Source organism: Lampetra planeri, chromosome 7 (genome assembly GCF_965212315.1).
Source record: "Lampetra planeri chromosome 7, kcLamPlan1.2.h2, whole genome shotgun sequence".
Lineage (NCBI taxonomy): Eukaryota > Metazoa > Chordata > Hyperoartia > Petromyzontiformes > Petromyzontidae > Lampetra > Lampetra planeri.
This window is the reverse complement of record NC_136113.1, coordinates 13,912,023-13,925,835: the sequence shown is the minus strand read 5'-3', so window position 1 is coordinate 13,925,835 and position 13,813 is coordinate 13,912,023. Positions and strand designations below refer to the sequence as shown.

Genomic DNA, 13,813 nt, shown 5'->3' with positions numbered 1-13,813 from the left:
AGTTGTATTATTTTATGATTTTCCTTCTACGTGACTTTACCGAAAGAACCAAGAAGACGAATCCCTGCAGTCCCGAAAGCTTTAAATCGAAAAATGTTATGGCTTGGTCACGTGTTTTCAAAACATGTGAGCCACAAAGGTTGGACAAGTTTCACAGTTACCACGTGTGTTTAGGCATGAGCCACCGATGTCAGCTAGGTATGTAAAGTGAGCCATCTGGATTGAAGGTGAGGTGTTCAATGGGCAGATCTGAATCACGTGCGATCAGGTGTGAATCTGTGGCTGTGAGTAGGTGCCACGTGTACTGTATGAGTTGGGAACAACCCACTGTGTGGACTCGCTTGATATTAACTGCCGGTGTTAATTGGACAGAAATGAGCCACTTTTGTTCAGTGAGCAGGTGTAATTTAGTCAGAATCCATGACCAAATTGACCAGAATATGCCAGATTTTGGAAGCCTGGATAGGTTTGAGCCTGGTAGGGCTACATCGCGGGTAGTACAGCAACATCAATCGTTGTACCGTACTTCTGTGTTTCCACCACTGTTCTCTCCGTCGTCAACAATCTGCACTGAGCTGCTTGGTGAAGCATGGATCAACCCCGACTCCCAACACAGGTGTGGGGAGGCATTAATCCAGCAGTGGACTGCCTTAAGAGGTTTGCATGCACAGATTAACCTTAATATTTTAAGTGTCAGCCGCGAGAATAAAAGTACTGCACTAAAATGTAAGGACAGGGACAAGCGAGGCATCGCTGATATCACGATTTAATTTTTTGTTCCATTAATACAGCAACCCACAGTGAAATTACAATCAGTGCATAATATACTTTATTGTTGACAATGGATTGCTTTCAAATTATAAAAAAAAATAACAAACGTTAAATACAATGCCTTGCACGTGGGTGTAAATGCCAGTGATGTTTTGCTAAAAGCTTCATTCTAAAAGCATTTACAAAATGCTTAACTCGGTGCGCTCAGCTCAGTGAAATAGAATAATTTATAAAAAAAAAATTGCTTTCACTTGCCTTAACAAATAACCTTTAAAACATCACGTAAACAATTTTAACACAGTAGAGACTAAAAAAAACAGTTAAATAAGTTTCATTCGAAAAAAAAGTGTAGCAAACAAGAGTGCAAACTTGAAAAATGCTAACAGAGTGCAGGTCGTTTTGTACAGGGAGAAGGTCCGGACGCAGTGACAATACAGCACTTAGATTACATGGTGCCTGTAACACATAAAAGGGAATTAATGCATTTTTCTCGTAGAAATATCTGACGTGGATAACCGATGGGACCCTGAGACAGATTGGCAAGCGCCTGTGTGGTCCGCCAGGCCTGCATGTCGCTTCCACTGGCAATGTTACACACTGACCAGGCGGTGGAGCTGTTGTGGGTTTTCCCACTTCCAGTCTTTAAAATGTTTTCTGCATGCGTGTTGTGTGTGTTTGTACCATCGGGTGCAAACGGAAAGTGGGTCTTCCTTTTTCCATTGAAGCAAGGCAACTCATTACACCATCCCCCCCTTTTTTAGAAGTCTTCACCAAGTTTACCGTTGTTCAAATGTGAGCGACGATGAGCGTGTAAGTTCTCCGATGTGTTGTATCACGTGTTGTTCAACATGATGTCCGACGTTTCGCGCTATGTGCTGGGAGCTTCTTCGGGAACCGAAACATTGGACGTCATGCCCAAGAACACGGGGCACAACTTGGTAACACATCAGAGGGCCATGAACCACAGCTGCGAAAACCTACCCAAGTAGTAATGATTTGCTTGCCATGGCCTTTAGTCGAGTGTACAGTTTCTCCAATATAGTTAACAGCCTTAGCGTTATGTCTATTCCCCAGTGGTTCGGCGTGGTTAGTAAGGAATGAAAAGGCCCACCCCCCCGTCCAATTTTTCCTTTCCCCACCCTCTTTGTAGAACTAGCCCCTCGTCACTTCCGTGAGCCACAGCGCAGTCGCACTGCCTGCAGACTCAACAAGAGCTGCACCACTGATGGTCGCAGAGCAGTTATTGCGATCAATACGTGTTGGGGCAAACCGAGAGGTTATTTCACTCCAGTCGTTTGGCATTAAAAACACGAGGCATTGGTTGGCATTTAATGATTAACCTATCAGCACCCGAGTGATTTGATGAAATGTCACGACTTGGCATCACGATTATATTCGAGAATCGATTAAATTTGTCTTATTTTAACCACTTAATTTCTCTTGGTTCTTAATTTCTCCATCTTGTTTGTAGTTTTGTTCTTCCAATTGGCCATTAGTGAGCATCAGCATATCATTTGCATATACAGTATATTGCATAAATCATATCGATTCACATGCACAATTTGATGCGTGTATGAGCATGATAATCAATTGTATTAGATGAATCCAGGTTTCTCGCTACATGCCCAGGCATTATCCAGAGGTGTGTGGCCTCAACAGGACTCAACTAGCTCAGTGAACTCTTGCCAAACGGTCACACAAAAGCCATACATTTTGCGAGATATTAACTACCTCGCCTGGTATGCAGGAGGTCGTGGGTTCAATCGCAACCCTGACACCTGTATATTTGGAGTTTGCATGTTCGAATGTTTGCATGCAAACTCGTGTGGATTTTTCTCCGGGTCCTCTAGCTTTCCCCTCCAAATGTAGAAACATGCGTTAGAGCATTTGGCTGCTATAAATTTCCATGCGATAAGCCACTTCGTTGAGCTACGTAGCTCAGTAGCCCTCGCCTAGTAAAATAAATTCTACACCAAGTCACTAAAGCTTTGGTTTATGCATACTGTACTATCATCTGCCAATACAGCAATACATAATCTTCACAAGAAGTTGAGTCTTTATTTCCAATGTATAACAGTAGTTTTAGTCCATAGGTCAGCTCTCCATATCAAAACTAGTTCTAATTGGTTTTACAACCCATGTATCTGCAGCATTCCTACGACCTTGGTTTTAAAATACTTATAACCAAATACGCCATTTATAATACCGTAACCGTTAAACATATTTTTAGGTAAAGGTGCAGCCTTGCAATTGCTCACTTGCACGACTGCTGGTGGAAGGGCCTCCACTAGAAGGAGCTCTACAGAGCTCCTCTAGTACCACATACTCTAGTTAAATATTGATCATAGTAAAAACAAAAATCCTTATTTAAAACGTTGACAAAAGCTGCGTATGTATTTATCAAAATAAGTTTTCCTGCCACACTGCTGCAGGGAACGGCGCTGTGAGTGATTGCTGAGCTGTGCGAGTCGAGGTCTGGCCTGAGTGTTGGTGGTTGCTCTTCAATGTGTTTGGAGGGGCTGAAGAAGCTCTCGGCACGTGGAGCGAAACGTCGGACACTGTGCCGAATAACGTGCGGCATAACCCGAAAACACATCGAACAGCCGGACAGAGCAGCCGCGTAAAACCTGCACGTGGTTACGATGAGTTCCCTTCGTGCTCCCCCTGCGGTTCGTCCTCATAACTGCGCCCCTCTCATCGAGGTGATTCGCGCCTTCAACCTGGGGACGACGGAGACGCAAACGTTAATTCTGTGGCCACCAAACGATCAAATCAATTAAAATGGTGATTACATTTAATACGTGCACACAATCTCACAGCGCGAGGTTGTCACAAATGCATTTTAGTGTCACGGACGAGTATAGTCTGCGGTAGTTTCACAGTAGGGGGGAGATTTTGCGATGTGCTTTTACTAAATTAGGTGACTTGCGAGTATTTTTCTTTAATTTGGAAAATGCGAACTGTGATGCTGACAAACATGGCTTACTCTTCAAAGAATATCTCTGGATCTTTAACGTCTGCCGTGACGCAGACGGCGTGTAAGAAATTTCCGGCAGATTCCAGGTGATTTGGTAAAAGTATAGCCCCGCTCGAGCAGTTGAGACAAGGGCCTGTGCACGTACGACTGATCACCTGCATATACATACGATGACGTGTTAAATTCTGTCCGGAGTTTTTGTCCTGACCTTGCGACCTGCTGCGAAGATCCGCCTGGCCTTGACAATGGCAGAGAGGCTCGGAACTGGGCCTCCAGCTTCATGTAGATCCCACCCGGGTACTGGGAATGGCAGCATAGCCCACTCATAAGCAGGATGTCGGTGAAGGTGTTATATTGTAATAGTACTGTAGTATATCGTAGTTGTTAGCACATTAAACTTGCAATCTGGAGGTCACCAGTTCGATTTAATCTCCTGGCGCGGCAGATGATGCAATAGAAAAGTTATTGTTTAAATTTGTTTTTATTTCCGTAGTTTCCCTCCACATTTATTCTGATTGTGTCATCGGAATCGTGGCATGAGACAAATAATCTATTCATATCTCCCACAGAGCAGTGTTAAGAGAACGGCCCACAGAAGTGGTTTTCACAGAGCTACGTCTGAGCTTTGGTAAACACAGTAGGGGGCAGCACTTTCCAATCTGCTCGGCACAAGACAGTAAATATCTGTCGCAAGACCAATGTTTTTAATTCTCGGAACAGAAATTTGGCCAAATGAATCGAAGAAGCAAATTGAATGCGATGGCTTTTTTCCACAACGGTGACTGTGCTGAATCCATAAACTCGCTCCACTTGAGAACTCTGTCCAATAGCAAGCGGCTGCCTCCATATGAACCCAGGATTCTCAGCAGTGCCAGCTCAGCGCTCTGATCGCAGAGTCACTCCGCCACCTCAATGGGCAAGTTTCTTAAACCCCCCTCACCACCGCCCCCACCTCTGTCCACTCAGCAGTATAAACAGGTACCTAATCTCGATTTAAAGCTTTCGTGACTGCAGGGATTCATCTTCTTGGTTCTTTCGGTAAAGTCACATTCTACTTCACATTCTACGTGACTTTACCGAAAGAACCAAGAAGAGGTACCTAATCATCGATCGGCAGGTCACGCGTGTGGTTGGGTAAAGTGTGGGTACTCCTACCTCTTCCAAGATGTCTGGTCAGTGTGGAAGGGTAGGACACATACGCTAAAGAAGTTTATCTCGAGCTCCCTCTGATGGAGGCCCTTCTTCCGGCATTGGCGTGAGCAGGCAATTTCAGGGAATCACCTTTACCTTTGACTAGGTCCACAAACAATCGTGTTGTCCGTTTTGTGAAATGTCGTCGTGTACGCGATTATTGTTGCACGTTTTTTTTCTGTGCAACGTTGAATTACCTGACGATACTGATGAAATCATTAAGTAAGAAATCAAAAGTTGTAACTCAAGAGCCATCACCTCGTGTATTGACGCGGACAAGAGGCGTTTCTCTTTTTTGCCGTGTTACCTCTTTAACTTCCCTGGTCTTGCCGCGATCGGTGCCTTCACTGCAACGGAGCTTGGCGAGGTAAGCGCAGAAGTCGTTCATCCTGCGCTGGTCTGCACACGCGCCCACCATCAAACACGAGACGCTCTGCATCTAAACAAATAACTCGAGCGAACGGTCTCGAGCACGATTCAGCTACATTTTCCCACGGACCACGTGATACAATTAGCGTGTGCTGGCGTGCCAACGATGATGTCATCTATCCCGCTTACAGGTGTTATGAAGTCACATGGAGTTGTGACATCATAACATGTGACCGCTAATATGTACCTCTCGTCTACAGCTTTCTCATGCCCCTCTTGTATATCTCACTATCTCACGAAGAGATGATATTTTGTCTACAGCTCTTGTCATCGCAATATCTTGTTTACCTCTATTTAAGCTCATTAGTCATGATCTACATCTCGGTGGCCAACATCTCGAGGTGAGCCACAGCTTGGCGGGTGACTCCAAGAGCCTTTGTTGGCTAGATGTGGCTGGGGGCCGTCAGTTAACGAACCCTGGTCTAGTGTATACCCGTAGAATTCCTCCGACTAACCAGAAAACACGACGACCAAATGCAGAACTGCATCAAATGTGCGATGCTTGTTATCTGCCAGCGATCAGGAAAGAACAAAAGCTATAACAGTTTCCTGTGCGTCATGGTAAGCGTGTAACGATGCGTCGATTCATCCGTTAGCGATTCTTACACTTGCGTGACAAGCGTCAAATCGCGTATGAGAATCAATTACAATCATTGCAAGTGATGTGGAAATATCACCATTGGACTAACGCAAGGACAGGCGATATCAATAAAACGTTACAGACTAATGGGAAATAATCGTTTTTTGCATTCAATCGTGAAGATCCGTCGCAATGCACAGGCGGGTGGAGGGGTGGGGGTGGTTGATGACTTGCTATGTGCGTGGTAACGGGACTTTGCGTACCCTCCTCACGCTGGGTGTCCTGATTGTATCTCATGGAGCGGCACACGTCCCACTTCTTCCGCTGCGCACACACGCTGCAAGCGTCCACACGCAGACGGGAACTACTCGTTACGGTCGTTACGGGTCCGACACGACGAATAGCATCGTCTCTCGTTGCTGCCCGTCCCGCACCGCAGACCCATGCCACAACGCACCTTTACATCATCCGCACCTAGTTTACACAACAAAGGCTCATTCCTAACAGCGTGCTTCAGCCTACCTTGGCTCCTCCAGGATATATACAAGGACTGTTTTCTTGGAATTTCTCTCACTTGATACAGCTATCGTGCTGTGACGGTTCCACCTGAAGACGGAAGCTTGTGTTGCCTCCGAAACGTCGTGATTTTTATTTTATTTTTACTTTTATTAATTATAATTTTTTATCTACGTGACTTTACCGAAAAAACCTAGGAATATCACCTCCTCTCTCCAAGAAAGATCTGTTCAAGTTCTCTTTAAATTCACTTCCCACCCCCATTGCCCCCGCCCATCCCCCCGTGCCCCAACCCCCCCCCCCCAAACACACTTTCTAAGTGTCCCAAGGTATAACCATCATATATAGGTAGGTAAAGGTGCAGCCCTGAAATAAATTAATAATGCCGCTGCTGGTGGCATGGCCTCCACCAGAGGAAAATCGAGAGAGCCCCCTCTAGAAGGTGTTTTGGCCTACTCTTTCACGTTGACTATTTTGGCTTACTCTACCACGTTAACTATGTTATCATATTTTTTTCGATTTAAAGCTTTCGTGACTGCAGGGATTCATCTTCTTGGTTCTTTCGGTAAAGTCACGTAGAATGGAAATAATAAAATAATAAAAATAAAACATAATAAAATTATTCTCACGACGTTTCGGCCACAACGCAAGCAGCCGTCCTCAGGTGTAGAACATGTCTGTCGAGAAGACAGACCTGTTCTACACCTTCTCGACAGACCTGTTCTACACCTGAGGACGGCTGCTTGCGTTGTGGCCGAAACGTCGTGAGAATTATTTTATTATGTTTTATTTTTATTATTTTATTATTTCCATTCTACGTGACTTTACCGAAAGAACCAAGAAGATATGTTATCATAGTCATCATTTTTAAAATACATTTTTATAAAGTGTCTTGACATGCTTTTACATTGAGATGGTATCATCATCATGAGCCATTGTCTATCCACTGCTGCATGAAAGCCTCCCCATTTTATCATGGTGCCTCGTGTTCCCGCAACGTCTCAATCCATCTCGCTCCGACACGTGAACTCATCGCTCGACTATGGTGGTGGTCAACTTCTCAGGCATGCTCTCTCATTTGGCTGCCATGGTGTTACCACCAGCCTTGTCGCATCAGTTACAATGGAGATTGAATAACAATATAAATTCACTCAAGTGCAAGCCGACTTGTTTACATAATACACGTGCAAATGCAGGTTACTTACTTGAATGGGGAAGGGCTCAACAGGTTTACCTATGAAAGAACAGATTTTTTTTTCACACGTAAGCTCAAACAAATGGTAACAATTCCGAATTCATCAAATCTGGGCTATATATTCCTTCACACACATTCCTTCAAAAGCAAACACATGGAATGCCTTGGCACCTTTTCTTTCTGAGGCGTGCGAGAGGTTTTCTTCCTGGCTTTGATGGACTTCTTGGCCTGTTTCTTACCTAGAGAGCAAAGAGGGGAAGGTTAGGCTCATCCTTGTTACATTTACACTAGCAGGTCCTGGTTTACAGTTCGTCTGTGGCTGTTTGCGTCAAGAGCCACTACACACACAGATGATTGCACTGCGCTCTGCGATTCTGGGCTAGGTATCGTAAAAAATTTCATCAGCTCTTAGCATACAGTTTCTCTAAGCTCATGATGCATGCATCACAGCACACGCATCAAATCGCACAGATATGAAGCAATGTTTTTACAATGAGCATGTTGCATGCGGGAGATGCCGTGGTGTAATGGCTAGCACACGATTCGATGTCTTAGCGCCCGAGTTGAGACGCAAAAACTCAACATATTTGTCAATAACTCTGTGGCCTTCAAAGAAAAAAAAAATATATAACGGGTGACATTTCGGCCAAGGCCCTTCCTTCACAGGACATAGAGAGGCCAGAGAGGTAGCAACGCATTATCACCAATTAATTAACAAAATGAAAAAAGAAAACCCTGAAAATCCCCATTCCCACGTCGTCCATCCAGCATTAGAAGGTGAGCGGGGGTGAGACTTTTTGCAACTATTTTCGCGTTGTCCATTTAGTCAAGTAATCGAAAAGATCATCAATAGAGCAATAAATGTCAAGTAATCGCGTGGCGCGTTCAGATGCACTTTGGCGGCCGTCTGGAATGCTCTTCCTTCCCATATTAGGAAGCCAATGGAACTATGCACTTTTAAATCTAGATTGAAAACTCATTTCTTTTGAACTGCATTTTGTGTTTAGTTTGTTGTCCTTCCGCCGCACCTCCGATTAGCACGTTTGGCTACGGTGCGAAAGAAGTTCAACATACGTACAACATTATTTAATAATATTAATAATTTAAATTTATAAAGCGCCCTTAAACAATCGTTCTCAGGGCGCTATGCATGGAAAGGCGAAATAATTAACAACCAAGTAAATAAGAAGTGAAGAAGACGTTTGAAAATAACTAAAGGGAGAAAACCATTTTAAACGTATATGTTTTTGGTCGAGATTTTAAGATTTGTAAATTGTCTCGGAAGTTCTGACCTCGAAGGGCAACGAGTTCCGGAGTTTAGATGCTGCGATGCTCAGTTGGCAGTGGTGCACGAGTACAAATAACAACAGCAACAAAAAACAACAACACATTCTATTTAGCTTTAAAGCTTTCGTGACTGCAGGAATTCATTGATTATTTCGGTGAAGTCACGTAGAAGGGAAATAATAAAATAAAACAATAAAATTCTCACGACGTTTCGATTGCAACACAAGCAATCATCATCAGGTGTGAAAACCACAACAAGAAAATTGCTGATGATGATTGCTTGTGTTGCAATCGAAACGTCGTGAGAATTTTATTGTTTAATTTTATTATTTCCCTTCTACGTGACTTTACCGAAAAAACCAATAATATGACAACACATTCGTCAAATTACACTGTGGCCCTAAAAGCAAAGTATGTAACAGGCAACGTTTTGGGCAACAGTCCTTCTGCACAGCACATAAATGGAGTGGCCAGGGAGATAAGAGTGGATACGAATAATAGTGAGAGACAACACTTTACACGTCTTCTGTTTTGAGGCAGTGTTACTGACGAATGTGTTGACGTTCTTGACTACTTAAATTATCGAACGTAAAAACTGCTTGGACCTCTCTTCTTGTGCACCTCCTCCTCGTCTCCAACTTCATCATCTGTCACCTCCGACCCCGTCGTGTAATCATCATCCTCAGAAAGCAGGGCCTGGACCTTTAACTGCGTACAAATACAATCAACAGCTGTTGCACAAAAAATATATACAAATGTCAACCAAATCAAACACTGCTGTATGTGGATTAGAAATTAACCCGTGTGCAGTTTGAATACTGTGATCTGTGGTTTTCAATCTTTGAAGCAAAAATACGCCCATGTCTTTTGTCTAAAGCATAAACACATTAGAAATTAGATAAATCACAACTCTAAACCATTGACTTGTCGGTCTAAGGACAGGTTTGTTGTCCAAGTTACCGCCACCCTCTCCAATCTAGCGCTTTCCTTTTTGCTTCATCACACGCCTCCTCCCTTTCTTAAATGGCCCTCCCTTGCTCTATCGAAAAAAAAGCTATTTTATTTTACCAGGTAAAGCCCACTGAGCTATTAGCTCTCTTTCAGAACCGACCTGACCACAATAGATAGCTCAACGAAGTGGCTTATCATGCGGAAATGTATAGCAGCCAAATACTCTGAACGCGAGTTTCTAAATGTGGAGCAAAAAACTGCAGGACCCGGAGAAAAAAAATCCACGCAACCACGGGGAGAGAGAACATGCAAACTGAAAATATACAGGTGTCAGAGTCGGGACCAAACCCACGACCTCCTACATACCAGGCGAGGGAGCTAACATCTCGCCACTGCAGCACCCTATCAATTGCTCCTTTTCCACAACGTCCTTCCGAGAGCTGTCTTCAGAAAGCCTACACCGCTGACAATATAGCCCCTGCAGATCTTTTTCCTTCTCTCAATTGTTTCAATGAAACTTCTCTTCTCCCGATCCCACATCAGCACTTCCTCTTCACTCTTTCTTCCTGTCACTTACCCACATCTCAGTCACTTATCAGTCACAAAAAAAAGACCTGCCTGTCACAGCTGACAATCCCCTCGATATGACAATGGTCAGTTTAGTTGCTCTTCAGTCTACGAGAAGGACTTACCACATCTGCCACTTTCTTTAAACCCGCAACGTTGGTAGCGCCCTCCACATCGTGCTTCTTTACCTCCGTGGCGGCCGCGGCGCTCCAGTCGCTGCCGTTTCGTGTAAAGAGAAGGCGGAAACACAAAAGGCCTTGAATTCATCACGTCGTGTTTAAAAGCCAGTCTCTTTCAACGACACGAGCTGCTCTCTTACACGAACGAGTGTACAACTGGGTGCAGTGATTCAGTGCTTGGGAGGCAAGGGTTCGTGGATCACGTAGAGAATCGATCGGGGACCCCCTGTTAAATTTCTCTCCTCCATAGCTTGGGGCCTGGGCCCCCCCCTGGTCTGTGGGCCTCGGTGCAGTTGCACCACCTGCACACTCAATAGGCATGCCAATTGAATACAATGGGTGAATCGTTATCTGGGGTTACCCACCTTATCCGCCCCACCCCCCCCCCCCCAAGGCACAGGTGCCCTCACCTGCTGGCGGATGGCGTGAAAGGCACGCACACAGCGTCGCGGTGAAGCAGGAGGTCCTGGTGGACGCGCGCACTGGGCCCGGCTTCGCCAGGGCCTCCCCCACTTGCCCGTGACACCACGTGGTCACGCACTTTGCAGCCCTGCGAGGCCGGGGGGGGTGGGGAGTTGGGGGGGGGGGGAGGTTAGTGAGGGGTAGGGTAGCAAATCGGGTTCAGCTAAGACCGGATCGGTTGGCACGGTGAGTCAGGTATGGACGGGGAGATGGTGGATTGGCGAATCAAATGTAATCATGACTCTGATTTGTAACAATGAATTAAATCACTGGGAGGGATTCATCGGATACCAATTGCTACAATTGTAGCGACACTCAGGGTTGACAGGAAGGTTTTTGGAGGCCTGGGGCCGTCTCTGCCCTTTCTGTTGTTGTAACTTCCCGATATTTGGACATCTGTGAAAAAGAGCTTCATTGTTCATCGGATTTCTCCAGGATAAATAAAGATCCTGACCCTGAGAACCCCTCGGATCTGAGGTTTGGGGCGAACTGCCCTACTTGAAGCCCGCCACTCCCCCCAGGCTGTTCCCGTCCATGGACCTGGCGATGCTAGGCAAACGATGCTGTTGTTTAAACTCGCAGTTGAATGTGTTCGCATTGGCAGCAGTGGCTGACCTTGCTGGGCTGCAAGAGATCAAAGCGGAGCGTGCGCTGCTTGCAGCAGGGATAAATCCCTAAGCCAGTGGGCGCGCCAGCCACCCAGTCATCCCCGTAGAGGGCCGGGTGCGTGTGGTACAGGCAATGGGACAAATCCTTGCACAAGAAAACCTGCGACAAAAACACACACGCACGCACACGTGAAATGTTACTTAGAATACGAATGGGCTTTGGAAATGGCAAGCCTCATTGCTTGCGTTTTGAGTGTTGTGGCATTTTATCTTGACTTACAGCTCCAGCTAAAGATTGCAAAATATACCAAAAAAAAAACTCATCGGAAAAATTGTGCTTTGGACATGCGGGAAGTATGGTACATCATTGCAGATCTGACTCACAGGGGACTTAAGTATAGGTGGATATGGTGGTTGGATATGCAACATACTGTATTTGTAAATAATACAGATCTTTCTACGGAAAATCTACTCATATCCACCGAATTAATGCCACCCACACCATTAACTTGTGCACACGCACCTACCTTTAACCTTTTGTACCAAGTTGTTGTAGAGAGCATCCCTCAAAATAATCACTGACATCATACACCAATAAAATACAAACGGGTACATGATTGCAATTTATTAGTTAAATCCATACTTGCAGAATTGTTAAACGTCGACTTATCAGTCAGATATGGCACGTTGAGTTTTTATTATTTTCAACATAGGTTGAAAGCGTTTTATGCATCAGCTCGTCCATGTGTAGTGGTGATACGCGCTGGGTGTATATGTCGTGTGCCAGCGCGTATGTACGGGTGTGTGTGTGGTGACGCGCGCTGACGGGGAGGAGCAGGCGTCAGTGCGCGGGTGGGGGTAGTGCTGCTGATTGGCTGTGTGCCGGTGACGCGCCCAGAGGGAGTGATCGGGTAGCAGCGCGGTGTGATTGGTCGGAGAGTGGAAACACGCGCTGAGCGGAACCGGATCGTGGGGATAGCGCGTGGGGATTGGGTAACGGAGGAGCGGTGCCGACGTTGAGGTCCGCATCCGCTCCGTCTCCCGGGAAGAAGGGGTATATAAGGTGATGCACAGAGGAGCAAGGGGCAGAAGTGGAACCATCTAAGAATGAAGACGAAGGTGTAGAGATAGAGCCCAGAGAGGAGAGTAATGGAGAGTAGAAGTGAGTAAGGTATAGTGTGTAGCCAGCGAGATAGAACGGTCTACACGAGCTGAGTAATGTATAGTGTGTAGCCAGCGAGATAGAACGGTCTACACGAGCTGAGTAATGTATAGTGTGTAGCCAGCGAGATAGAACGGTCTACACGAGCTGAGTAATGTATAGTGTGTAGCCAGCGAGATAGAACGGTCTACACGAGCTGAGTAATGTGTAGTGTGTAGCCAGCGAGAGAGAACGGTCTGCACGAGCCGAGTATGCATACGGTGTAGCCAGCGAGAGAGAACGGTCTGCACGAGCCGAGTATGCATACGGTGTAGCCAGCGCGAGAGAGGCAAAGTCTACACGAGGCGAGAGAGGAGAGTGTAGCAGAGGCGCAGAGTCTACACGAGGCGAGAGAGGAGTGTAGCCGAGGCGCGGAGTCTACACGAGGCACAGAGAGCCGGCAGCACAGAATCCTGAGTCAAGAGAAGTGCGGTGTGAAGAAGAGAGGCCACGCGTTGTATTGTTACAAGTCAAGATTTAATAAAAGAAGTGTGTTCCCGTCAAGGAGTTTCCTGCCGTCATTTTCCAATACTTCATCTGGCGTCAGAAGTGAAACGGGCTTCCAAGTATGGAGACGAGGAAGACCCGTAGGACCCACGGGATTGACCGCGAGGAAGACCTGGACGACTCGGAGCCGCTGGTGGCGGGGGGTGAGGAAGAGGACTTGCCCACGCTGCAGGGTCCGTCGACGGCGCCGGCCGAGCGACCGGGGACAGACGCCGGGCTTCGTGAGGCGCACTCCCGACTGGCGGAGCTGCTGCTCGCCGCCGCGTCCATCTTGGCGGAGATCAGCTCGTCGGGAGGAGCGGGGACGGTGGGGGACATTTTACAAGGTCGCCCCGCAGATTCCCGCCAAAACGAATGGGGGATTCCCGCCATTGCGCCTGGGCCTACTTTTG

General features: G+C 46.2%; 1 protein-coding gene across 7 annotated transcripts in view; it reads right to left on the bottom strand.

The window, feature by feature from the left end:
- Positions 1 to 748: 748 nt before the first annotated feature.
- SANBR (SANT and BTB domain regulator of CSR) overlaps positions 749 to 13,813 on the bottom strand; it is a 34,584-nt gene continuing 21,519 nt past the window's right edge. For 6 of the 7 annotated variants that reach the window (XM_078596449.1, XM_078596451.1, XM_078596448.1 and 3 more), the window contains 10 exons: positions 11,721 to 11,873; positions 11,054 to 11,193; positions 10,590 to 10,680; positions 9,552 to 9,654; positions 7,831 to 7,898; positions 7,670 to 7,698; positions 6,212 to 6,285; positions 5,247 to 5,338; positions 3,957 to 4,048; positions 749 to 3,491 (listed from right to left, as the gene is read on the bottom strand). In XM_078596449.1, the coding sequence (XP_078452575.1) occupies positions 3,449 to 3,491; positions 3,957 to 4,048; positions 5,247 to 5,338; positions 6,212 to 6,285; positions 7,670 to 7,698; positions 7,831 to 7,898; positions 9,552 to 9,654; positions 10,590 to 10,680; positions 11,054 to 11,193; positions 11,721 to 11,873 (885 nt within the window). In that variant the 3' untranslated portion in view covers positions 749 to 3,448. Of the gene's footprint in view, positions 3,492 to 3,956; positions 4,049 to 5,246; positions 5,339 to 6,211; positions 6,286 to 7,669; positions 7,699 to 7,830; positions 7,899 to 9,551; positions 9,655 to 10,589; positions 10,681 to 11,053; positions 11,194 to 11,720; positions 11,874 to 13,813 lie in introns of those variants that run through there. The other variant, XR_013585690.1, reaches the window with a different exon arrangement.